This window comes from Bombina bombina, chromosome 3 (assembly GCF_027579735.1).
Source record: "Bombina bombina isolate aBomBom1 chromosome 3, aBomBom1.pri, whole genome shotgun sequence".
Taxonomy (NCBI): Eukaryota; Metazoa; Chordata; class Amphibia; order Anura; family Bombinatoridae; genus Bombina; species Bombina bombina.
The window spans coordinates 307324786-307350764 of NC_069501.1; the positions used below are offsets into that span (position 1 = coordinate 307324786).

Below are 25979 nucleotides of genomic sequence, written 5' to 3' on the forward strand. Positions count from 1 at the left end.
TCAATTTTAAGAATTAAATATCTTGCATTTTCGTCTATTTTAACTTCCAGTATATTATAATCTACATTTTTACTTAATAAAATGGCCACTCCCTTTCTTCTTTCAGTACAGGGTGTTGCCACAATTTCTTTAACCCAATTAGTTTTTAATTTGACTAATTCTGGTGAGGATAATCTAACTTCTTGGAGAAAAGCAATATCCGATTTCAGTTTTTTTAAATGTTTAAGAATTGTCTTTCTTTTAATTGGAGAAAGTATTCCTCCAACGTTCCATGACGTCAAGTGTATTATATTTTTTAAACTATTTGCCATGTTGAGATTCTAAAATTACTAACCTGATCTTCTAGTAACAAGACTAGAAAATCTCCTCTACATACCAAATATATAATATACCTCCTTTTCCTGTAGGAGAGGGCTGATTGGGAGAAGAAAGGAGAGAAAAAAAAAAAAAAAAAAAAAAAAAAAAAAAAAGGAAAGGAAAACGAAAAACAAACAAAAAATAAAAAAAGAACCTTCACACCTTCTTCATATAATTTATTCATTGCTGCACTCTTTCTTTAGATATTGTCTAGCTTCTTCACTATCTTGAAAGGATTTATGCCCTGCTTTTCCTATTACCTTGAGTATAGCCGGATATACCACAAAAGCCTGTACTCCTGCCTGGATAAATTGAGAGCATAATTGTGACATTATTTTCCTTTTGTTGGACGTTTCAATAGAAAAATCCTGAAATATTAATATTTTTCTATCTTCCACTAACAATGGTTCAGAGAGTTTTTTATAATATCTCAAGATTTCTATTTTGTCCTTGTAATTCAAAAACTTTGCTATAACTGGTCTCGGTGAAGACCTGTTTGGTGACTCCTCTGTAGAATTCTGTCTATTAAAGCCAATTCTATGTACTCGCTCAGCTATTATTTCAGGACCTTCTCTTGAAATGCCTAGGCGTGTTGGTATTTCTTTAGTGATAAGAGACTCTAGATCTTGTTTTGCATATTTTTCAGATATACCAATAAATCTTAAATTATTCCTTCTTGCTCTATCTTCTGCCATATCTGCTCTATCTTGTAGTTTTATAATTTTATCATTAAGTATATCAATTATATTACTTTTAGCATTCATCTGATCCTCTAGATCAGAGATGCGACTTTCAGCCTCTCCAACTCTCATGTTGAATTGCTTTAACTCATTTGTCACTACTGATAGGTCCAATCTTATTTTATCGAATTGCGGCATCAGCAAGGCAGAAATTTGAGTTATCAACATTTGTGTGTCTATATTAGATTGTGAGGGACTTATATTATCAGAGATTTCTAGGACTTGTTCAGTTTGATTTTTATTCCTGTTTCTTTCTCTATTTTTTACAGACATTGTTGCTGGTGATTTATCTTTTAAATTATGGACAAATGTTTCCATTAATATAATATTCCTCTTGGAATTAGTCTAGAAGAGGGGAGAGAGAAGGGGAGGAAAAAAAAAGAAAAAAAAAAAAAAAAAGTGTGTTTCCCCTTGCTTATTGGGAAACAAAACTGTGAATATCTTGAATAAGACCAATTTTGTTTGAGTTAAGTGTAGGTTGGGTGGAGTGTATGTGAAAGTATTGGGTGTTGCATTAGTGGAATATATTGTGAGAAGAAAAAAAAAAAAAAAAAAAATTTTTTTTTTTTTTTTTTTTAGAAAAAAAACACACACAAAAAAAACAAAAAACAGTGAGAACACAGTGCTAGTGCTAATATAGTGTGTAGGGGACAAAAAAATAAGACTGAGATATACTCAGATTCAGCTATGTGTTTGTGAGAGAAAAAAAAAAAAAAAAAAAAAAAAAAAAGAAACCCCTACTCTCAGACCCAGCTTAACTTCCGAGATCAGTCAGGAGCGGGTACATTCAGAGTAGTATATCAGTATATTCCTTTATATTTTACCTTTAATTATACCAAGTTTTTGTCTACATGTAAAACCATCAGAATCTGTAGAGTACTGTTATTATATGAAAGTCAGGTTACAACTGGTGAGACCAGGCTTTTCTCTTTTTTTTCCCCTTTTTTCCCTTCTGTTTTTAAGTTTTCGCCTCTCTAATATGGATCATAACTTTTACATTTAAGCACAGTATTTCTTTCCAGTAATATACAGCAGCTTTAGAACATCAAATGCTTATATTAAAGGTAGATATTTTTTAAAAAATTCTCAGAATTCACTTTGTGCCTAGTGTCGGCTTCTTCACTTGGTTATCACATACTCTATAGATCTTATCCCGCTATTTATCCAACCCCAGACTGGAAAACTTGACACCCTTATTAGGAATAATCTATATCTTGAATGACCTTTAACAATGTATCACAAAAGAAAAAACTGTTATAGCATGATATATGTCTAATTACGACAGCTTTCAGATATATCAGTTCTGCTTATATATGCAACAAGGAAGTCCTCTGCAAATTGACTGTATGCTACTTCACTGGGGCTTAGTAAAAAGTATATAGAGTGTCCCTGTATACCAAGTCTTTCTTCTTAGATTGTTTCCATATTCAACACTTTTTCTGCTTTTATAGATAGGCATAGAGGCAGGGGACAAGCATCAAATTTTATCTCTTAGGTGTATCTCTGTGGAGTGTCTGTATCTTCACTGGGCTGTTGTTATGTATACAGAGTCTTACTCCCAGACTTCACTACCACACACTCTAGCAGACTCCCCTATATCACTTCTCTCTGCTGTTTTAGTGATGTGTTCTCTGAAAACAAGGAAACAACCTGACCATCTGTTGGTTAACAGGAATCCACATATGATTACCAGTAGTTAGAAAAGTTTTTTCTGATAAACACTCAAAGTCTCTGGCACATCTATATATTACCAAGCACACCAGACTTAAAGCTATACAATTTAGATATCCCAGGAGAAGGACCAACAAGTCTCTTTCTGCTTCACAGCATGGGGTCCCCAGGGGGATAAAACAGAGTATCGGTATTCATATTGAATGTCAGCACAGCTGGCTAGGTCTCAGTGTCTTATAATATTCCCCTTTATAGATTCTCTTTTCACTCCAGACTTGTGTCCTTTAATAAACTATACTGTTTTATATCTTTCCCCCTGGTTGAATCCCTTCATGCTGACTTAAACAACATTCCTATAGCCACTTTTTACATGGCGTCTTGTGCTCTTTCCTTTAATTATATCCACACAACAAACAGCCTTTTTGAAACGCAAATTTCCTGTCTCCAAACAGCCCCACTTCTTTAACTGTGTATATTGTCACATTGATATAAGTTTCCCCTAGTCAGGGCTGATGCACCCTGATAAGGGAGAAAAAAACTTATCTGGGGAGTCGACTTCTATGCGCTGGATTCCTTGTAGTTTTTCAGCTACACTCGATCACGAGTTTTGAGAGGGTGCTGCTCCTGCCGTGGAGCTGTGGATGCTTGACTGGCCTCGGTGCAGTAAAGTTGTTTACTCTCCGTCGTGCGCCTTTACCAGCATGCGATGCTGACACCCGTACTGGATGGATCTTCTATCGGGCGTTGTATGGCACTCCTGCCCGGCTCTATTTTGGGCCTAGGGCTTCGACAAGCGGCTGGAACTCCTTGGACCGAGCACCGGATTCGCGCCCTTCCAACGTTGCCGCCCACCGGAAGTCAGTCCTTATTTCAGTTCTATTGACAGACTTGCATTTTAGCCAATCAGTGCTGACTCTAGGTAACTCCACGAACATGAGCACAATGTTATCTATATGGAACACATGAGCTAATGCCCTCTAGTTGTGAAAAAATGTAAGAGGCAGCCTTCAAGGGCTAAGAAATTAGCATATAAGTCTACCTAGGTTTCGCTTTCAACTAATAATACCAAGAGAACAAAGCAAATGTGATAAAAGAAAATTGGAAAGTTGTTTAAAAGGACATGCCCTGTCTGAATCATGAAAGTTTATTTTTGACTAGACTGTCCCTGTATTGTAGACATTCTATCGTCACAATCTTTTGTGAAGTCAGAAGTAATCATTTAAACAGTCTCCAATTTGCTTATCTACTTCTACTATTCTTCAATCAATTGTTTTCAATGTTACTATTCCAACCTTACGGCTAGATTTAGAGTTTGGCGGCCAAAGGGGTGCGTTAGCTACGCGTGCTTTTTTTCTCCCGCACCTTTTAAATACCGCTGGTATTTAGAGTTCACAGAATGGCTGGGTTTTCAGTGCGTTAGGCTCCAAAAAGGGAGCGTAGAGCATAATTTAACGCCACTGCAACTCTAGATACCAGCGGTGCTTACGGACGCGGCCAGCTTCAAAAACGTGCTCGTGCACGATATCCCCATAGAAAACAATGGGGCAGTTTGAGCTGAAAAAAAACCTAACACCTGCAAAAAAGCAGCGTTCAGCTCTTAACGCAGCCCCATTGTTTGCTATGGGGAAACACTTCCTAAGTCTGCACCTAACACTCTAACATGTACCCCGAGTCTAAACACCCCTAACCTTACACTTATTAACCCCTAATCTGCCGCCCCCGCTATCGCTGACCCCTGCATATTATTATTAACCCCTAATCTGCCGCTCCGTATACCGCCACTACCTACATTATCCCTGTGTACCCCTAATCTGCTGCCCCTAACACCGCCGACCCCTATATTATATTTATTAACCCCTAATCTGCCCCCCACAACGTCGCCGCCAGCTACCTACAATAATTAACCCCTAATCTGCCGATCGGAGCTCACCGCTACTATAATAAATGTATTAACCCCTAAAGCTAAGTCTAACCCTAACACTAACACCCCCCTAAGTTAAATATAATTTTTATCTAACGAAATAAATTAACTCTTATTAAATAAATTATTCCTATTTAAAGCTAAATACTTACCTGTAACAATATTGTAGCTATTTTAGGATTAATATTTATTTTACAGGCAACTTTGTATTTATTTTAACCAGGTACAATAGCTATTAAATAGTTAAGAACTATTTAATAGCTACCTAGTTAAAATAATTACAAAATTACCTGTAAAATAAATCCTAACCTAAGTTACAATTAAACCTAACACTACACTATCAATAAATAAATTAAATAAACTACCTACAATTATCTACAATTAAACCTAACACTACACTATCAATAAATAAATTAAATAAACTACCTACAATTATCTACAATTAAACCTAACACTACACTATCAATAAATAAATTAAATACAATTCCTACAAATAAATACAATTAAATAAACTAACTAAAGTACAAAAAATAAAAAAGAACTAAGTAATCAAAAAATAAAAAAATATTTACAAACATTAGAAAAAAATTACAACAATTTTAAACTAATTACACCTACTCTAAGCCCCCTAATAAAATAACAAAGACCCCCAAAATAAAAAAAATGCCCTACCCTATTCTAATTTACAAAAGTTCAAAGCTCTTTTACCTTACCAGCCCTTAAAAGGACCTTTTGTGGGGCATGCCCCAAAGAATTCAGCTCTTTTGCCTGTAAAAAAAAAACCATACAATACCCCCCCCAACATTACAACCCACCACCCACATACCCCTCATCTAACCCAAACCCCCCTTAAATAAACCTAACACTAAGCCCCTGAAGATCTTCCTACCTTGTCTTCACCATGCCAGGTATCACCGATCGTTCCAGGCTCCGAAATCTTCATCCAAGCCCAAGCGGGGGCTAGACATCCATCATCCGGCGGCTGAAGAGGTCCAGAAGAGGCTCCAAAGTCTTCATCCTATCAGGGAAGAAGAGGCGATCTGGACCGGCAGCCATCTTGATCCAAGCGTCATCTTCTATCTTCATCCGATGACGACCGGGTCCATCTTGAAGACCTCCACCGCGGACCCATCTTCTTCTTCCGACGACTTCCCGACGAATGACGGTTCCTTTAAGGGACGTCATCCAAGATGGCGTCCCTCGAATTCCGATTGGCTGATAGAATTCTATCAGCCAATCGGAATTAAGGTAGGAAAATTCTGATTGGCTGATAGAATCAGCCAATCAGAATCAAGTTCAATCCGATTGGCTGATTCAATCAGCCAATCAGATTGAGCTCGCATTCTATTGGCTGTTCCGATCAGCCAATAGAATGCAAGCTCAATCTGATTGGCTGATCGGATCAGCCAATCGGATTGAACTTGATTCTGATTGGCTGATTCCATCAGCCAATCAGAATTTTCCTACCTTAATTCCAATTGGATGATAGAATCCTATCAGCCAATCGGAATTCGAGGGACGCCATTTGGATGACGTCCCTTAAAGGAACCGTCATTCGTCGGGAAGTCGTCGGAAGAAGAAGATGGGTCGGCGGTGGAGGTCTTCAAGATGGAGCCGGTCGTCATTGGATGAAGATAGAAGATGCCGCTTGGATCAAGATGGTTGCCGGTCCGGATTGCCTCTTCTTCCCGGATAGGATGAAGACTTTGGAGCCTCTTCTGGACCTCTTCAGCCGCCAGATTATGGATGTCTAGCCCGTGCTTGGGTTTGGATGAAGATTTCGGAGCCTGGAACGATCGGTGATACCTGGCATGGTGAAGACAAGGTAGGAAGATCTTCAGGGGCTTAGTGTTAGGTTTATTTACGGGGGGTTTGGGTTAGATTAGGGGTATGTGGGTGGTGGGTTGTAAGGTTGGGGGGGTATTGTATAGTTTTTTTACAGGCAAAAGAGCTGAATTCTTTGGGGCATGCCCCACAAAAGGTCATTTTAAGGGCTGGTAAGGTAAAAGAGCTTTGAACTTTTGTAATTTAGAATAGGGTAGGGCATTTTTTTATTTTGGGGGGCTTTGTTATTTTATTAGGGGGCTTAGAGTAGGTGTAATTAGTTTAAAATTGTTGTAATATTTTTCTTATGTTTGTAAATATTTTTTTATAACTTAGTTCTTTTTTATTTTTTGTACTTTAGTTAGTTTATTTAATTGTATTTATTTGTAGGTATTGTATTTAATTAATTTATTGATAGTGTAGTGTTAGGTTTAATTGTAACTTAGGTTAGGATTTATTTTACAGGTAATTTTGTAATTATTTTAACTAGGTAACTATTAAATAGTTCTTAACTATTTAATAGCTATTGTACCTGGTTAAAATAATTACAAAGTTACCTGTAAAATAAATATTAATCCTAAAATAGCTACAATATAATTATAATTTATATTGTAGCTATATTAGGATTTATTTTACAGATAAGTATTTAGCTTTAAATAGGAATAATTTATTTAATAAGAGTTAATTTATTTCGTTAGAATAAAATTATATTTAACTTAGGGGGGTGTTAGGGTTAGGGTTAGAATTAGCTTTAGGGGTTAAAAAATTTATTAGAGTAGCGGTGAGCGCCGATCGGCAGATTAGGGGTTAATACTTGAAGTTAGGTGTTGGCGATGTTAGGGAGGGCAGATTAGGGGTTAATACTATTTAATATAGGATTATTGAGGCGGGAGTGAGGCGGATTAGGGGTTAATAACTTTATTATAGTAGCGGTGCGGTCCGCTCGGCAGATTAGGGGTTAATAAGTGTGGGCAGGTGGAGGCGACGGTGAGGGGGGCAGATTAGGGGTTAATAAATATAATATAGGGGTCGGCGGTGTTAGGGGCAGCAGATTAGGGGTTCATAGGGATAACGTAGGTGGCAGCGGCGTGCGGTCGGCAGATTAGGGGTTAAAAAATTTTAATAGAGTGGCGGCGATGTGGGGGGACCTCGGTTTAGGGGTACATAGGTAGTTTATGGGTGTTAGTGTACCTTAGAGCACAGTAGTTAAGAGCTTTATAAACCGGCATTAGCCCAGAAAGCTCTTAACTACTGACTTTTTTCTGCGGCTGGAGATTTGTCGTTAGATTTCTAACGCTCACTTCAGCCAAGACTCTAAATACCAGCGTTAGAAAGATCCCATTGAAAAGATAGGATACGCAATTGACGTAAGGGGATCTGCGGTATGGAAAAGTCGCGGCTGAAAAGTGAGCGTTAGACCCTTTAATGACTGGCTCCAAATACCAGAGGGCGGTAAAAACCAGCGTTAGGAGCCTCTAACGCTGGTTTTGACAGCTACCGCCCAACTCTAAATCTAGGCCTTAGTTTTTCTTCTTTCACTGATATATCTAAAGAAGGTTTTGTCCCCATGTTTTACTGACTGTGCTATCTTCTCTTCTGCATTAGCTTTAGCTAATTAGCTGCTTAGTCTTTTTTTGTTGGAGTCTCCATATTTGCATATTATCATCTGACTGTATGTCTGTAATTTTTATAGACTATCTTTTTTGTCTTTACAGCACATGCTACTTCTTCTGTTAAACCCCCGTAATAATAGTTTGCCCTTTTAAATAGTTGTTCAGGTATTCTCTCATGTATGAAAAATCAGCCTTCCTAAAGTCTAAAACTTTTGTTTTAGTCTGGGTGGACAGTGCCTGCACATGAATACTAAACCAAACAGATTGATGATCACTGGATCCTAAGTTCTCACCTAAATTCACATCTGAAACGATATCACTGTACATATTACATCTAATATAGCTTACTTTCGTGTTGGTTCCTTACCCAAATGCTCAAGTGATTCCATTTGCAAGGATTCAAGAATATACCTGCTTATAGTGATCTAGCAGAGGGAATCTCCCAGTCTATATCTGGCAAATTAAAGTCCCCCATTACTATAACCTTACCCTTCATGATCATTTTGGTTATTTCTTCTAACAACAGATTATCCAGTCTTTCATCCTGTAATGGAGGTCTATATACAACCCCTATTCTAAACAAATTTTTACCTCCAGTTTCCAGAGTCACCAAAATACTTTCCACCTCATCATTAGTTCCTACAATTTCAGTAACCTTTATATTTTCTTTTACATATAGAGCTACTCTTCCGCCTTTCTTTCCTACTCTGTTCTTTTTAAATAACTTTTATCCAGGTATTACTATGTCCCAGTCATGAAAATTATTTTACCATGATTTTGTTATAGCTACTAAATCCAAGTTGTCCCTAGTCATTAAAGTGAGTTCAGGTAATTTATTTCCTAAACTGCAGGCATTTGAGCTTATGGCACAAATAACTTTTCTACTAGAATTTCTAGAACTGTAACTTGGACAAGCAGTTTTGGCATGCTGTAGGGGGGCTGTTGTATATATTAATGCTACCCCCTTTTACTTTTTTTAAATTACTTTGAATAAAGCACTTTAACTCCTCTCCCAGATACTCTGTTTCTTTAGCATCCAAATGCAAGCCATTTCTCCTAAAAAAACTAGTATCTTGCCAAATCGTGCTATAATGGCCAATAAAAACAAATCCCCTTTCTTGCACCACTTATTTAACCAATAATTAAATGTTATTATCCGCTCCATTTATCCTGCTTCCTGGCCATGCACAGGTAAAATAGCAGAAAATAATACAGTTAACGCCACATGCTCTAAATGATTACCTAGATCACAAAGTTACTAGCCAGATAATTTTTTTCCTAAATGATCACATCTAGTAGCTCCTGGAAGACATCTAACCTCCCTTGTTTCTCCTTTATTTTCACCTAAATACACATTCCTTAAAATGGAGTCACCATCAAACCGTATTTTCCTCAGAAACACATCTGCAGTTCTGATCTGTGTTTTCTTACCTGGAGAATCAGCTACCAATAGATTTGTCAGAGGGCTCAGAAGCAATAACAGTGCATCCAACATCGTAGAGTTGCTGCTGATGTCTTGCAATGTTAGAGAGTTATGCGTCTTTAAGGAAAGAAATAATTAGCAATTTAAATTTAGAACACACAAAGTTTAATTACCTCCATTGTAATGGATGTTCATCAAGTTAACAGATTGAGTTAAGTTTAGACTCTTGTCCTGGACTGCTGAAGCCATCAATCAAATTTCTATTACAGTCATCAATATTGATGCTTTCACGTGATATCTTTGAGTATGTTGCTTGTCCTGTGAAGTCCAAAAGATCCTCCAGTGCTCTGGAGTTATTTGACCCATTTTGGGCCAATGGAACCGGTACGTTGGGAATGAGATCATTCAATGGTGAAAATTCAGGTATAGATATGAGTTCTTCTTTAGATGCTGGACTGTAAACAGCAATATAACATTTGTAAGAATCTGAACCATTATGAGCATGTTTGAAAGATAAATTAAATAAGTGGCATATTAAGAAATGGCAATGCTTTAAAAAAGGTGAGGATGCAGAACGTGGTGTAAGGGATAGCTATATGGATAGCTATGTGATGAGTGGAAGAAGAGAGTCATGTGTAAGGGCTATGTATATAAGACAAATGGATGTGGATGCATAGGCAGCATGGTATGTGCAAGGGCTAGTTCTATTATAAGGAACGGGTAGTGAGTGCAAAGAGGCATATATAAGAGGTGGTTTAATAAGTGTGGAGGGGATGGTTGTAGAAAAGTTTGATTGTAAGGTAGTAAAGTAGAGTTGTATGTTGGCTATACAAGGCAAGGTAATGGGTAATAAAGGGATTATCTTTTTAAACAATAACACTTTTCAAGTAGACAGTCCCTTTAAGTAAGTAGTGGCTACAGATCAGCATATTTATGTCCGTAGATGCTGAGCAGCATATGTAAGGGATATACGTAGAGAGAAGTGATTATTGATGTGCATGTAAGTGATAATGTAAAGAAAAGCAGCCAGTGTGTAAAGAAAATCTGATTTATCTTTAAAGTTTCTGAAATGCTAGGATTTACTAGTGCAATAAATAAAGGGAACTTTCAGTCATGAAGTATAAAATACTTAATGCTGAAAGTTCCTTAATTTGTCTGTTGCGTTCACTGCACTAAGCGCCTCAGGTCGCCCGCAGCAGAACGCTATTTTTCAGTGAGGTGGCTTAGGCCGGATAGCTAGCACACTATTGGCAAAAATCACCTCAGTAATAAAATAACATTCTGCTGTGGGCTGGCTGAGGCACTCAGCGTGGCGAACGCTGCAGACAAATAAAGGAACTTTCAGCATGAAGTATTTTATACTTCATGACTGAAAGTCCCCTTTATTTGTTTCGTTGGTAAAGCCTTACGTTTCACAAATGCTAGGATTTACTAGAACTTTAAGTCCATTTCCCTGTATCTCGAATATTCTACAGCTCCTGTAACATGGGAAAGGTAAACGATTTTGGTACCTCACATCCATTGATTGAACTTCATCAGTAGAATCGTCCAGACTGTTGCATTTCCCATCAAATGCTTCGAGGTGAATAATGCTACCAGGCGGTTTAAGACCATTGGAAATCACTTCCTGAGGTTTTCTTTCAATGACTTCAAGAGCTGGAGCTTTAGGTTCTTGATGTGTGGATAGCCCATTAGCTTGCACTAGATTATACACAATATGCAAAATAAAAAAATGCAAATGCAATAGGTGTGAATTAAGCAAATTTAATATCCAGGTGAATTAAAGGGACATAAAGAAGCAATAATAAAAATGTTTAAGTTAGAGCATCGTATTATTGCACTTGAACAGACCTGTGTGGGCTAAAATGTTTGCAGTCTCAAATCACAGACAATGTTTAGCTCCAAACCAGTACAACATTGTCAATTTGCAGCTTACTTTAACTATGTGTTTAACCACTTTCATCTGGCAAATAATTCTCTAGTGCATTGGAGCATTTTATTATTTGCTTATTTATTCCCCTTTAACATTTTCACCATTTCTGAAGAAATGTTTACAGCTAGTCCTTATCTGTAGATCAGACAACAAAAACAGAATTTATGCTTACCTGATAAATTTCTTTCTCTTGTGATGTATCGAGTCCACGGATTCATCCATACTTATGGGATATTCTCCTTCCCTACAGGAAGTGGCAGAGAGAGCACCCACAGCAGAGCTGTCCATATAGCTCCCCCCTTAGCTCCAACCCCCAGTCATTCGACCGAAGGCTAGGAAGAAAAAGGAGAAACTATAGGGTGCAGTGGTGACTGAAGTTTTTTAAATAAAAATATACTACCTGTCTTAAATAGACAGGGCGGGCCGTGGACTCGATACATCACAAGAGAAAGAAATTTATCAGGTAAGGATAAATTCTTTTTCCTCTTGTAAGATGTATCGAGTCCACGGATTCATCCATACTTATGGGATACCAATACCAAAGCTTTAGAACATGGATGAAGGGAGTGACAAGACGGGTACCTTAAACGGAAGGCACCACTGCTTGTAGAACCTTTCTCCCAAAAATAGCCTCCGAAGAAGCAAAAGTATCAAATTTGGAAAATTTGGAAAAAGTATGAAGCAAAGACCAAGTCGCCGCCTTACAAATCTCTTCAACAGAAGCCTCATTTTTAAAAGCGCATGTGGAAGCCACTGCTCTAGTAGAATGAGCAGTAATTCTTTCAGGAGGCTGCTAGCCAGCAGTCTCATAAGCCAAACGGATGAAGCTTTTCAGCCAAAAGGAAAGAGAGGTAGCCGTAGCCTTTTGACCTCTCCATTTACCAGAATAAACAACAAACAATGAAGATGTTTGACGGAAATCTTTAGTTACTTGTAAGTAGAACTTTAAAGCACGAACCACATCAAGATTGTGCAACAGACGTTCCTTCTTTGATGAAGGATTAGGACACAGAGAAGGAACAACAATCTCCTGATCGATATTCCTATTAGAAACAACCTTAGGAAGAAACCCAGGTTTGGTACGCAAAACCACCTTATCTGCATGGAAAACTAGGTAAGGTGAGTCACACTGTAAAGCAAATAACTCAGAAACTCTTCGAGCCGAAGAGATAGCTACTAAAAACAAAAGATAGAAGCTTAATATCTATGGAATGCATAGGTTCAAACGGAACCCCTTGAAGAACTTTAAGAACCAAGTTTAGGCTCCATGGCGGAGCAACAGGTTTAAATACAGGCTTGATCCTGACCAAGGCCTGACTAAATGCTTGAACTTCTGGAACATCTGCCAGACGTTTGTGTAAAAGAATAGACAGAGCAGATATTTGTCCCTTTAAGGAACTAGCTGATAATCCTTTCTCCAATCCTTCTTGGAGAAAGGACAAAATTCTAGGAATCCTAATCTTACTCCATGAGTAACCCTTGGATTCACACCAACAAAGATATTTGCGCCAAATCTTATGATAGATTTTCCTGGTAACAGGCTTTCTAGCCTGAATCAGGGTATCAATGACCGACTCAGAGAAACCACGCTTTGATAGAGTCCACGGTGGAACAGATGACATGTCCACCAGGTTTGCATACAAAGTCCTGCGTGGCCACGCAGGCACTATCAGAATCACCAAAGCTCTCTCCTGCTTGATTCTGGCAACCAGACATGGGAGGAGAGGAAACGGTGGAAATACATAAGCCAGATTGAAGGACCAGGACTCTGCTAGAGCATCTATCAGTACCACCTGGGGATCCCGGGACCTGGACCCGTAACGAAGAAGTTTAGCGTTCTGTCGGGACGCCATCAGATCCAATTCTGGTGTGCCCCATAGCTGAGTCAGATGGGCAAATACCTCCAGATGGAGCTCCCACTCCCCCGGATGAAAAGTTGACGACTTAGGAAATCCGCCTCCCAGTTCTCTACCCCTGGGATATGGATTGCTGAGAGATGGCAAGAGTGATCCTCCGCCCATCGGATTATTTTGGTTACCTCCATCATCGCTAGAGAACTCTGTGTTCCTCCTTGATGATTGATATAGGCTACAGTCGTGATGTTGTCCGACTGAAATCTGATACATTTGGCCACGGCTAGCTGAGGCCACGCCTGAAGCGCATTGAATATCGCTCTCAGTTCTAGACTGTTTATCGGGAGGAGAGATTCCTCCCGAGACCATAAGCCCTGTGCTTTCAGGGATTTCCAGACTGCACCCCAGCCTAGCAGGCTGGCATCTGTCGTTACTATGAGCCACTCTGGCCTACAGAAACAAATTCTCTGAGACAGGTGGTCCTGAGACAACCATCAGAGAAGAGAATCTCTGCTCTCTTGGTCCAGATGCAGTTGAGGAGATAAATCTGCATAATCCCCATTCCACTGTTTGAGCATGCATAGTTGCAGTGGTCTGAGGTGTAGGCGGACATAGGGAACTATGTCCATTGCCGCTACCATGAGTCCGATTACCTCCATACACTGAGCCACTGATGGCCGAGGAATGGAATGAAGAGCTCGGCAAGTGATTAAAAGTTTTGATTTTCTGACCTCCGTCAGAAATATTTTCATTTCTACAGAGTCTATCAGAGTCCCTAGGAAGGAAACTCTTGTGAGAGGGACGAGAGAACTCTTTTTTATGTTCACCTTCCACCCGTGAGATCTCAGAAAAGCCAACACGATGTCCGTGTGAAACTTGGCTAGCTGGAAAGTCGACACCTGAATTAAGATGTCGTCTAGATAAGGCGCCACTGCTATACCCCGCGGTCTTAGAACCGCCAAAAGGGACCCTAGCACCTTTGTGAAAATTCTGGGAGCCGTGGCCAACCCGAAGGGAAGGTCCACAAACTGGTAATGCTTGAGAAAATAAAAACTTAACATTTTTGTCACCACACTCACGTTGCCCTTCCTAGCAGTTAAGCAGGCAGAGAGAATGACTGGGGGGTGGAGCTAAGGGGGGAGCTATATGGACAGCTCTGCTGTGGGTGCTCTCTCTGCCACTTCCTGTAGGGAACGAGAATATCCCATAAGTATGATTGAATCCGTGGACTCAATACATCTTACAAGAGAAACAAGTTTTAAAAATGCGGTTAGCAATATGTGATTTGATTATAATGTATTATAAATATATAGATTAATATTTGTCACTACAAGAATTTTCTTTTAAAATGTAATGTTCCCTTATTTAGGATCAGTGGTAATAAAAATTATCTACATTCATTTTTATAACAAACTATAGGATTCAGGAGAAGTTATGTAAAAATGCACTGGAGTAAAATAGAAGGAATACATTTTTTAAAAGTACGCCCAACAGATTAAACTCTCCTGAGCTTTGATCTCTTTCATCTAAACAGTATGGCAGATACATGCATCAAGGAGGTCTGGCATGAACATTTACCAAAATATCCATCATTCCTTTGCATGGGCACTTATAGTGTTCAAACAATAAAATAATTAACAATTAGTGAGCTATATATAATACAGATGTCTAATCAAATGTATGAATACCCCTTTTGAATAGTTTTCCAAGAAAACCTATCCACATATGACACCCTTATAGGGTATACTTAGGGCTTGATTTATCATCCACGGACGGACAGGGGTGTACATATTCGCCCCTGTCCGCCGGCTCCTGTGCACCACCCAGCCCCCTGCCCAGCCAATCACACGGGGGCAATAGCTGTCAATCTCCCCAGTCAGAAGAGATCGAGATTGAAAGCGGCGAACAGGGCAGGGAAGCAGCTGCTTGATAAATCCTGACTACAGGTTCGAACCTGCAGTGGAAGGGCAGAGAAGGACTTGATAAATCGAGCGTAGCTGCACAACATAAAAGCAGCAAATGATGATGGGTATCTTGCTAAAGGCCTAAGTGCTTCAATATCCAAGTATCCCAATTTGTTATGCTTTGTAGTTATCATTGATTAAGAGATAAATCTGGAACTTTTAGATGAAGCTGCATGAAGCTTGAACCTTCCCCTACTAGGAGAAATAAGGAGTTAATTACTATTGTTTATGGGACATGACAGTGTCAAGGGATTTTTTTTGAAGAGTAAAAACTACAAAAACAGTTATATTCACCTGTTTGTTCAGTTTTTGCGTTAGTTTCTATGTTTATAGATGGTTGGATGTCTGCCTTCAATTCTTCCTTCTGGAAAAAAAATACATTAAAGGCTCAATACACAGTTTTTTTTCCTTAAATTAGAAATCAATGTTCTCAAGTACTCCCTGCAGGTCAGATTTAACAGAATTTCCTACATAAATGTAGTTGGGTTAATCACAATGACTAATGATAGTCAAAGCAGGGAATAAAAGGCATATGTATGTAGCCACGATCTCCAGCTAGCTCACCTTGCTGCTCATCAACAAAAAATACCACAAGAACAAATTACATTTAATAACAGAAGTAAATTGAGTTTAATTTTGACTTATGTCCATTTTATTCTCAATTTCTTTTATTTATATGCATAGTGTATATCAACAGTTAAGCACTGCACAGCAAAATATATGCATAAAAAATAATAATTTTAAAAGCATCTAAAAATGAGCAAAAAATTGATACCTGAAATGTTATGCAATTTGAATCATTTTTGATACATAAATGTATTGACAAAATGCTTCTGTTGAAAGAAATCATTGCAAGAGTGATAACTTAAAATATGTGACATATCATACGCCCTGTGTCTGATCCAGCAATGTCACATGACATAACATAACTAGGGAATGTTAATTTGTCCAGTCTTTTAATTGGTCAGAAAAAAGTCTTCAAGGGAGGCAACTGCTCATGCACAGGGCTTATGGCCACATTGGCGAGGTCATACATAACTGCGCATATGTATTTATATATATTTTTTTTTATTATTATTTTTTTTTATATATATATTTTTTCAACACAATGCAAGAAAATGTATTATTAGTGTACTGGTCCATTATTTAAAGGACCAGTCAACACAGTAGATTTGCATAATCAGCAAATGCAAGATAACAAGACAATGCAATAAGCACTTAGGCCTCTATTTATCAAGTGCGGATCAGGTCCGACAGACATCGCTGAATACAGCGAGCAATACGCTCGCAGTATTCAGCATTGCACCAGCAGCTCACAAGAGCTGCTGGTGCAACGCCGCCCCCTGCAGACTTGCGGCCAATGGGCCGCCAGTAGGGGGGTGTCAATCAACCCGATCGGGTTGATTTCCGGCTATGTCTGTCTGCCTGCTCTGAGCAGGCAGACAGGTTATGGAGCAGCGATCTTTGTGACCGCTGCTTTATAACTGCTGTTTCTGGCGAGCCTGCAGGCTCGTCAGACACACGGGGCATCAAGCTCCATTTGGAGCTTGATAAATATGCCCCTTAGTCTGAACTTCAAATGAGTAGATTTTTTTTTTCTGACAATTTTAAAAGTTATGTATTTTTCCCACTCCCCCTGTACCATGTGACAGCCATCAGCCATTCACAAATGCATACACACTTATTCTTGCACATGCTCAGTAGGAGCTGGTGACTCAAAAAGTTTAAATATAAAAAGACTGTGCACATTTTGTTAATATAAGTAAATTGGAAAGTTGTTTAAAATGGCATGCTCTATCTGAATAATAAAAGTTTCATTTTGATTGAGTGTCCCTTTAAACAGAGCAAGACGCAACATTGAAATGTAACAACACTATTATATGTTTACCACATTACCTTGACATCTACAACCTCACTTTTCCGTGTCCTTTTCATAATCTCATCAATTCTCTGCAAAAAAACAAACAAAACAGAATTAGATAAATGACTTTCCTTTTCACTATAGTTTTTAGGTAATGTAGGTGTGAGACAGGTAAAGCCAACACTTCCAGTCATATATTATTATTTTACACCTTCTTTTTGTGAGGTAGAGTCATGGATGAGGAGTGTTTTACAGTTGTATTATCATTTTATGCAACATTCTAGAAATGCAGCATAGCTGAAGGCTATAATACCTTCTTCCTCTCAAGTCGTTCCTGCTCAATTTGTTGCATAATTTGTTCTCTCTCGATTCTCAAGGCTTCTGCCGCTTCACGCGCCTTAGCGTCAGCCTCTTCCTTCTAAGGATAAAATGTTTGAACAATTAGTTGTGTTCTTGTTCTGTGCCATTAATATTTACACTGAAAAATCAGGAATGATCTGAACTCATTGCAAATCATTGCTTCATCAGCACTATATATATATATATACACACACACACACATGCATATACATACTGTACATGCATACATACCATTCCTTTATTAGCCTAGATCACTCGGCCAGCAATGTGCACCTACAGGCAACCTCCACAAGCAGAGAGCCAGGAGAACACAGAATCAGTATAAATAAGTCACCTGCTTCTCTAGATATTCCTGCATTTCTTTTTCCTGCTTCTCTTTCTGTATTCTCTCCTCTTCTGCTTTCAACTTGGCTTCTTCTGCCCTCTTCTTTGTCTCAATCTCCTCTAGTTTTAGGTTCTCTTCCCACTGACGAGCTTCTTCCTCAAGTCGAATCCACTCTTCTTCTGCCTTTCTTTTCTCCTCTTCCCTTTTCAAATTTTTAAGACATAAAATAAATGTCAATTATTTACTATTTCCATATATTATATATAATATATTACAATTGCACAGGTACTGACACCTATTTCAGTGCAAACTATTTTTGTGCACTTTGGGGTAAAAAATAATTAATCATTAGATTGCCAGTCTGGCAAAACTTTTATTAAAGATGGTTTGAGAAATCAAAATTCTTTAACATTTAATTGTTTATTTCTAATTATACAATGATTAAATATAATTCATATGAAGTTTGCACGGTGTGTGGTTTTCTTTCTAAATAACTAAAGAGGGGCACTTGTTGGATAATTTGTTGTTCTAAATCAATATAGAATGTTTGCTGAACAATGAACACTCATTCTTGAGAAAAAAAAACCTTATCAAATACTCATTATTGCAAAAATATTTTGGATGTTGATTTTCACAGACATAACTAAGTTTCCAGACGTAAGTATTGAAATGTAATTTGATGTTTATTTTCTAGTGTTAAAAGTTGCTATTTAAATGTCAATATTTGTTCAACAGAAACATTGGAATGGCAGAATGAACATCAAGGTGATTTTATCCTCGTTATTGCTAGTTATCTTCCGACACTACATATGGACAGAGAATATTTTTGTAAAGTAGATAATATTATGGTACATGGTATAAAAAATAAAACTTACAAAGAAAGACTCAATTACCTAGTTTAGAGGAGAGAGGTGATATTAAGGGAAAGATGGGGTTAAAAATATTTTTCACAAAAAACTTAAATTATGCTTACCAGATAATTTTCTTTTCTTCTGTACATGGAGAGTCCACAGCTGCATTTATTACTTTTGGGAAATACAGAACCTGGCCACCAGGAGGAGGCAAAGACACCCCAGCCAAAGGCTCAAATAACCCCCCCCCCCCCAACTCCCTCATCCCCCAGTCATTCTGCCAAGGGAACAAGGAACAGTAGGATAAATATCAGGGTGAAAAAAGTGCCAGAACGAATAAAAATAATTTAAGGCCGCCCTTGGAAAAATAACGGGCGGGGAGCTGTGGACTCTCCCCGTACAGAAGAAAACAAAATTATCTGTTAAGCATAATTTAAGTTTTTCTTCTTAAAATAGGGAGAGTCCACAGCTGTATTCATTACTTTTGGGAAATCAATACCCAAGCTTATAGAGGACACTGAATGCAAATGGGCGGGAACAAAAAAGGCGGCCCATTCTGAGGGCACCACAGCCTGCCATAACTCAAATTCCCGATAAAAAACTACTTCAAACGAAGAGCAAGGAACAAAACATTGGGAGAGGACAAGGTAACTGCCCATCAAATACAACCATAAGATCCCAGTTAGAGACCACTCATAAATCCTGGACTCCACCAAGCACAAGAGTCGCTGAGGAGACAACAGTCCCACTGACTAGAGGCACACAAAAGTTAAACCCTCTCCATGATCAATGGCAAGAGGAAACAACAAACAAACTCTCCAATACCACATTCTTCCCAACTAAAGGAAAGGAAGAATCAGATAAAAAAAGGTCCGAAAGAACCTCCAGAAAACAATACCTGAAGAGTCAAGGACAGAATAGAAAGAGAAGCCCCATGCATAACTTGAAAAAGAGCAGACTACAAGGCTGCAGGAGGATAATGCCCCGCAGAGAATACTCTGCAACGGAGGGAAGGAAGAAAAGGAAAAATTCCAGACGACCTCCTACATGGATCCAAAGAACCAATCTAGAGCCTTAACCAGATCTGAATTTTCGAAAGGACGAAAAGTAGAAAATAACAACCCTACCACAGCCAGCTATCTATTACAGATAACTGAACGCCTGCGGGTCAGAAACCCCGGAAGCCAACCGGAACAGAATAGTACTATCCGTTCACGCCACAAATGAAAGCTGCAGGCTTCCTTTCGATAGGAAGGCAGACTAAACATCAAGCCAACTAAGTAGCTAGCAAACGAGCACCAGGACCTTCCTGGAAAAGAGGAAGAGGAAAAAAAACTCAGAAAGCAGAGTGGACCAACTCCCCCCTACTAGTAAACAGGGTAAGGGAGGATGACACCCTGACCAATAAAGAGAACCAGATACCCACTGAGGGAAGGTTCCATATCATCCGAACCGAGTGTAATGACCTCCAACCTAAGGAAGGAGCACTAGGGTTTCATGACACTTGGTCAATGCCCAAACAGAGCAGTCAGAGACTCTGACCCCTATTCCGGTCTAACTGGCCCATCACTGCAGCGACTGCCAAGGTCCAAAAAGACAAGGGTAAGAAAAAATACCCAGCAATGACAAGGCCCGGAGAACAGATGACAAATCTTCCTCCATGATTACGTAAGGAAAGATAGGAAAGAGTGAGCTATACCCAAAGAGACTAGCTCGGGTTCCAGGATAACCATCCTCAGTTCCCTTCATAAACTCGAAGGGAAGGTACCCTCAAAGAGAGACCCTCGACCCACTGAACTTCAAGAGTCCTTAGGAGGAGCCAACTGAATAGGTGCAGTAGACCAGATCCTCCCATAATAGAAGGAAATCAAAGAAAAAAACCTAGGAAGACTCCAGAAGAGAAATTCCCAGGAAAACTTCTTTAATTTCTCCGAAGAGAGAAGAAGAGCCGCCCCAGTAGGAACAAGGAGATTTCCCCAGGTCTGGGAAAACAAACCTGCTACTGGACGCCAGACAGATCTAAAGTTTATGGAAATCTGGAAAACAGAGTAACAAAAATGCCAAGTCAAAGACAAGGACTAGGTTAAAAACCAGACCCCCCAGAACCAGGAGCCGGATCAAGGTAAAAAAACCTTGCAGAACAACCACAAAGTTACCCTTTCTGTAAGGAAATTGCACAGGAGCTGATGCAATCACTGACATGCCCCCATGGGGTCTTGAACTCTGATCTCTCATGCTGTATCCCAGTGACTGTCCACTCAGCCCCAAAGGGCTTTAAGGATAACACCCACAAAGTCCGAAGACAAAGGTAGGACCCAAAAAAAAAATCAGAACCAAACCTCAGTAGTTAATTGTTTGAGAGAAAATGACAGAAAATGACAGTCTCTAAAGATCCAATCAGGATCAACCCCCAGGTCAAGGAATTGACGAATGAACGAGAATCCTGAAGCTCCTATCAGGCTGCGGCAAAAGAGACTGCATAACAATCCCCCAAAGAGGGTATTGCAAGAAAAAAAACGATCCCTAGGAACCAGGAATCCTCAACCAGATGACAGGAAGACCTTCCCCACAAGGCAAGACAAGACAAGCAAAAATACAGCAATCTTCAGAAAGGAAGCACTGCCTAAGGAGATAGGAACCAAAAAGGGACAATTCAATCCACAATGGAGTACCAATAGAAGGGAAAATGAATCACCCTCTACATCAGGTGCTAAAGATCTCCATGAAGTCATCTGATCCCTGAAAAGGCTGTGTGAAAACACTGCAATGGTCCACAGCACTATTATAAAATTTCCTTTATTGGCACAAGATTAAAATGAACCAGTGACGTTTCGGGGTTTCCCCCTTAATCATACATGATGTATGTTTAAGGGGGAAACCCTGAAACATCACTGGTTCATTTTAATCTTGTGCCAATAAAGGAAATGTTATAATAGTGCTGTGGACCATTGCAGTGTTTTCAAGCTCTTTGGGGAAATTGGCAGTATCCCTGGTCTTTACGTGCACTCAGCGCTACTTTTTGCTGTATTATTCAGATATCCCGAAAAGGCTGTGTGGGGATTAGAACCTGTGTCTCTGTTGTATATGTGTTGAGCCACAGTTAATTCTCCTCGGAAGGCAGAATCCAGCTCCTGTCAAAAGGACCTCAGAAACTACAAATATCCTGCCATAGCAGGATTCGTAATCCCAGCTTACTATGCTAGCTACGCAGGGACAAGAAACATAGGAGAGAGCAAACATCGGACGTCCAAGACGAAAACAAACTAGGACCAGCCTGACATCAAAGATAGAAGGGCCTCTTACAGCTTGTAGAAAACAAGAAAATAACCTAAAAATAAGAAGTAACCAAAACTAGTACACAAACAAGGCTAGCCTGTTGTCGAGGATACAATATGTCTGAAATAAACCTCAAAAGAACAGAGAAAACTAGTACCCAATCAGGACCAGCCTGATGCCCAGGGTACGACATAACTGTTCAAGGGTTAACTGCAAGTTCTAAACCCTAGCAGGGCTAGACTAACTAAACAAACAAACGATAGACAAATAAGCTCAGAGGCTTAAACATGGTCTCATAAAAACCTTTTTTTTTTTAATAACTTCGGCCGGAAGTAACATCAATCGCGACCATAGAATCGCCAGTATCAACTCCCAGAGAAAGTAGGCAGCACCTGTAGGTGAACGCCAATAGGAATGGGAACACTAACAGGACCAGCCTGTCAGAGACCGGATTCCCCAAGAGCTCAGAACTGGGATTCGATACACAAACAAGAGACGATTAGGAGTCAGACTCCATCTCTCCACTCGTCTAGCGCTGTTCGCCATCTGATTCAGAAGACTGAGGATTTGCAGACAAGTCAGAACCGGAATCCTCCAATGCCGCCAACAAATGCCTCAGCAGTACACACAGGTGCGCCAGTCTAAATCTAAAGGCAAAACTCACCTCTGGCGGGGCATCTGAAGGCCCTCGACCCTGAAGGCTGCACCCCTCATGCTTCTGAGGGAACTGCTTCCCCAGAGGGAAAATCCAAAATAATCAACCCCTCCCCTGATGCACCCAGGGTAAGAGGACGAACTTTTTGCTTGCAATCAGGAAGATGTAAGTGCGTCAATGCCAAAGATATGGCCATGCGAAACCGTGCAGTAACCTCTGGTGGAAAACAGAATTTATGCTTACCTGATAAATTACTTTCTCCAACGGTGTGTCCGGTCCACGGCGTCATCCTTACTTGTGGGATATCTCTTCCCCAACAGGAAATGGCAAAGAGTCCCAGCAAAGCTGGCCATATAGTCCCTCCTAGGCTCCGCCCACCCCAGTCATTCGACCGACGGACAGGAGGAAATATATATAGGAGAAACCATATGGTACCGTGGTGACTGTAGTTAGAGAAAATAATTCATCAGACCTGATTAAAAAACCAGGGCGGGCCGTGGACCGGACACACCGTTGGAGAAAGTAATTTATCAGGTAAGCATAAATTCTGTTTTCTCCAACATTGGTGTGTCCGGCCCACGGCGTCATCCTTACTTGTGGGAACCAATACCAAAGCTTTAGGACACGGATGAAGGGAGGGAGCAAATCAGGTTACCTAAACGGAAGGCACCACAGCTTGCAAAACCTTTCTCCCAAAAATAGCCTCCGAAGAAGCAAAAGTATCAAATTTGTAAAATTTGGCAAAAGTGTGCAGTGAAGACCAAGTCGCTGCCTTACATATCTGGTCAACAGAAGCCTCGTTCTTGAAGGCCCATGTGGAAGCCACAGCCCTAGTGGAGTGAGCTGTGATTCTTTCAGGAGGCTGCCGTCCGGCAGTCTCATAAGCCAATCGGATGATGCTTTTAAGCCAAAAGGAAAGAGAGGTAGAAGTCGCTTTTTGACCTCTCCTTTTATCAGAATAAACAACAAACAAGGAAGATGTTTGTCTGAAATCTTTTGTAGCCTCTAAATAGAATTTTAGAGCACGGACTACGTCCAAATTGTGTAACAAACGTTCCTTCTTTGAAACTGGATTCGGACATAAAGAAGGTACAACTATCTCCTGGTTAATATTTTTGTAAGAAACAACCTTAGGAAGAAAACCAGGCTTAGTACGCAAAACCACCTTATCTGCATGGAACACCAGATAGGGCGGAGAACACTGCAGAGCAGATAACTCTGAAACTCTTCTAGCAGAAGAAATTGCAACCAAAAACAAAACTTTCCAAGATAGTAACTTAATATCTATGGAATGTAAAGGATCAAACGGAACCCCTTGAAGAACTGAAAGAACTAGATTTAGACTCCAGGGAGGAGTCAAAGGTCTGTAAACAGGGTTGATCCTAACCAGAGCCTGAACAAATGCTTGAACATCTGGCACAGCTGCCAGTCTTTTGTGTAGTAAGACAGATAAAGCAGAGATCTGTCCCTTTAGAGAACTTGCAGATAATCCTTTCTCCAAACCTTCTTGTAGAAAGGAGAGAATCTTAGGAATTTTTATCTTATTCCATGGGAATCCTTTGGATTCACACCAACAGATATATCTTTTTCCATATTTTATGGTAAATCTTTCTAGTTACCGGTTTTCTGGCCTGAACCAGAGTATCTATCACAGAATCTGAAAACCCACGCTTCGATAGAATCAAGCGTTCTATCTCCAAGCCGTCAGCAGGAGGGAGACCAGATTTGGATGTTCGAATGGACCCTGAACAAGAAGGTCCTGTCTCAAAGGTAGCTTCCATGGTGGAACCGATGACATATTCACCAGGTCTGCATACCAAGTCCTGCGTGGCCACGCAGGAGCTATCAAGATCACCGAGGCCCTCTCCTGATTGATCCTGGCTACCAGCCTGGGAATGAGAGGAAACGGTGGAAATACATAAGCTAGGTTGAAGGTCCAAGGTGCTACTAGTGCATCTACTAGAGTCGCCTTGGGATCCCTGGATCTGGACCCGTAGCAAGGAACCTTGAAGTTCTGACGAGACGCCATCAGATCCATGTCTGGAATGCCCCATAATTGAGTTATTTGGGCAAAGATCTCCGGATGGAGTTCCCACTCCCCCGGATGGAATGTCTGACGACTCAGAAAATCCGCCTCCCAGTTTTCCACACCTGGGATGTGGATCGCAGACAGGTGGCAGGAGTGATCCTCCGCCCATTGAATTATTTTGGTCACTTCTTTCATCGCCAGGGAACTCCTTGTTCCCCCCTGATGATTGATATACGCAATGGTCGTCATGTTGTCTGATTGGAACCTTATGAATCTGGCTTTTGCTAGTTGAGGCCAAGCCCTGAGAGCATTGAATATCGCTCTCAGTTCCAGAATGTTTATCGAGAGAAGAGACTCTTCCCGAGACCATAGACCCTGAGCTTTCAGGGATTCCCAGACCGCGCCCCAGCCCACTAGGCTGGCGTCGGTCGTGACAATGACCCACTCTGGTCTGCGGAAGCTCATTCCCTGGGACAGATGGTCCAGGGTCAGCCACCAACGGAGTGAATCTCTGGTCTTCTGATCTACTTGAATCATTGGTGGTAAGGTTAGGGAACCTAAGGGGGTTTGTGACATTGAAGTCAAGTGTAGAATTATACACTAGTTATATCAAATAGCAAATATATTTATTTTACACTTTATTTAACAAATATGCTTGAGACAGACGTTACCAGGGGGGGGAAGAAATATCCACGGTTAAGCAACCTCTGGACTGATTGTAAGCTTACAGAATCTAGAGATCCCCACCGGTAATTAGACAAGTAAAATAAGGATGTATATATAGAAGGCTAAAAAAGAATGGGATAAGTCACTTCCATACTTCAAATATATATAATAGCCAAATTATATAGCATCCACGTTTAAAAATAAAGGGCTAGTGGACTGGGTGTTGCGTGTCAAATCAGTAAGTCAATACAGGGTAGGGAAGTTAGCATAAAAGTGATTCCATACACACAGGGTAGGTATTTAGGACAAGCATACAAAATGTACAAGCTGTGCGCTCAAAGGCGTCCTCCTGCCTGCGTACTGCTCTGATTGAACAGAGTCAGCCGATTTCTAGCTAAAATCCCTATCAGATAGAGCTATTTCACATACACACAAGTCATTCTCATATGCGCTTTGGATATATTATATATATTCAATACAAAGTGTCACCATAAATTCCTCTTAGTTACGTTCAAACCGATACATTCAATTCAACATTAAAGGTTACTATGTAGCTTATAGCGGGATTAATTTATTCTTAACATAATTTTCTAAACTGAAAATCTCCCAAAAAGATTTTACTTGTTTTTTCATAATCTTAGCAATGTTTTTAAAGGC

At 39.9% G+C, this 25979-nt stretch overlaps 1 protein-coding gene across 4 annotated transcripts in view; it reads right to left on the reverse strand.

Moving 5' to 3' along the window:
• MAP7D2 (MAP7 domain containing 2) overlaps positions 1–25979 on the reverse strand; it is a 492885-nt gene that overhangs the window by 15109 nt on the left and 451797 nt on the right. For all 4 annotated transcript variants that reach the window (XM_053706406.1, XM_053706403.1, XM_053706404.1 and 1 more), the window contains 6 exons: positions 17855–18047; positions 17474–17578; positions 17196–17249; positions 15594–15663; positions 11061–11250; positions 9723–10004 (listed from right to left, as the gene is read on the reverse strand). In XM_053706406.1, the coding sequence (XP_053562381.1) occupies positions 9749–10004; positions 11061–11250; positions 15594–15663; positions 17196–17249; positions 17474–17578; positions 17855–18047 (868 nt within the window). In that variant the 3' untranslated portion in view covers positions 9723–9748. The remainder of the gene's footprint in view (positions 1–9722; positions 10005–11060; positions 11251–15593; positions 15664–17195; positions 17250–17473; positions 17579–17854; positions 18048–25979) is intronic.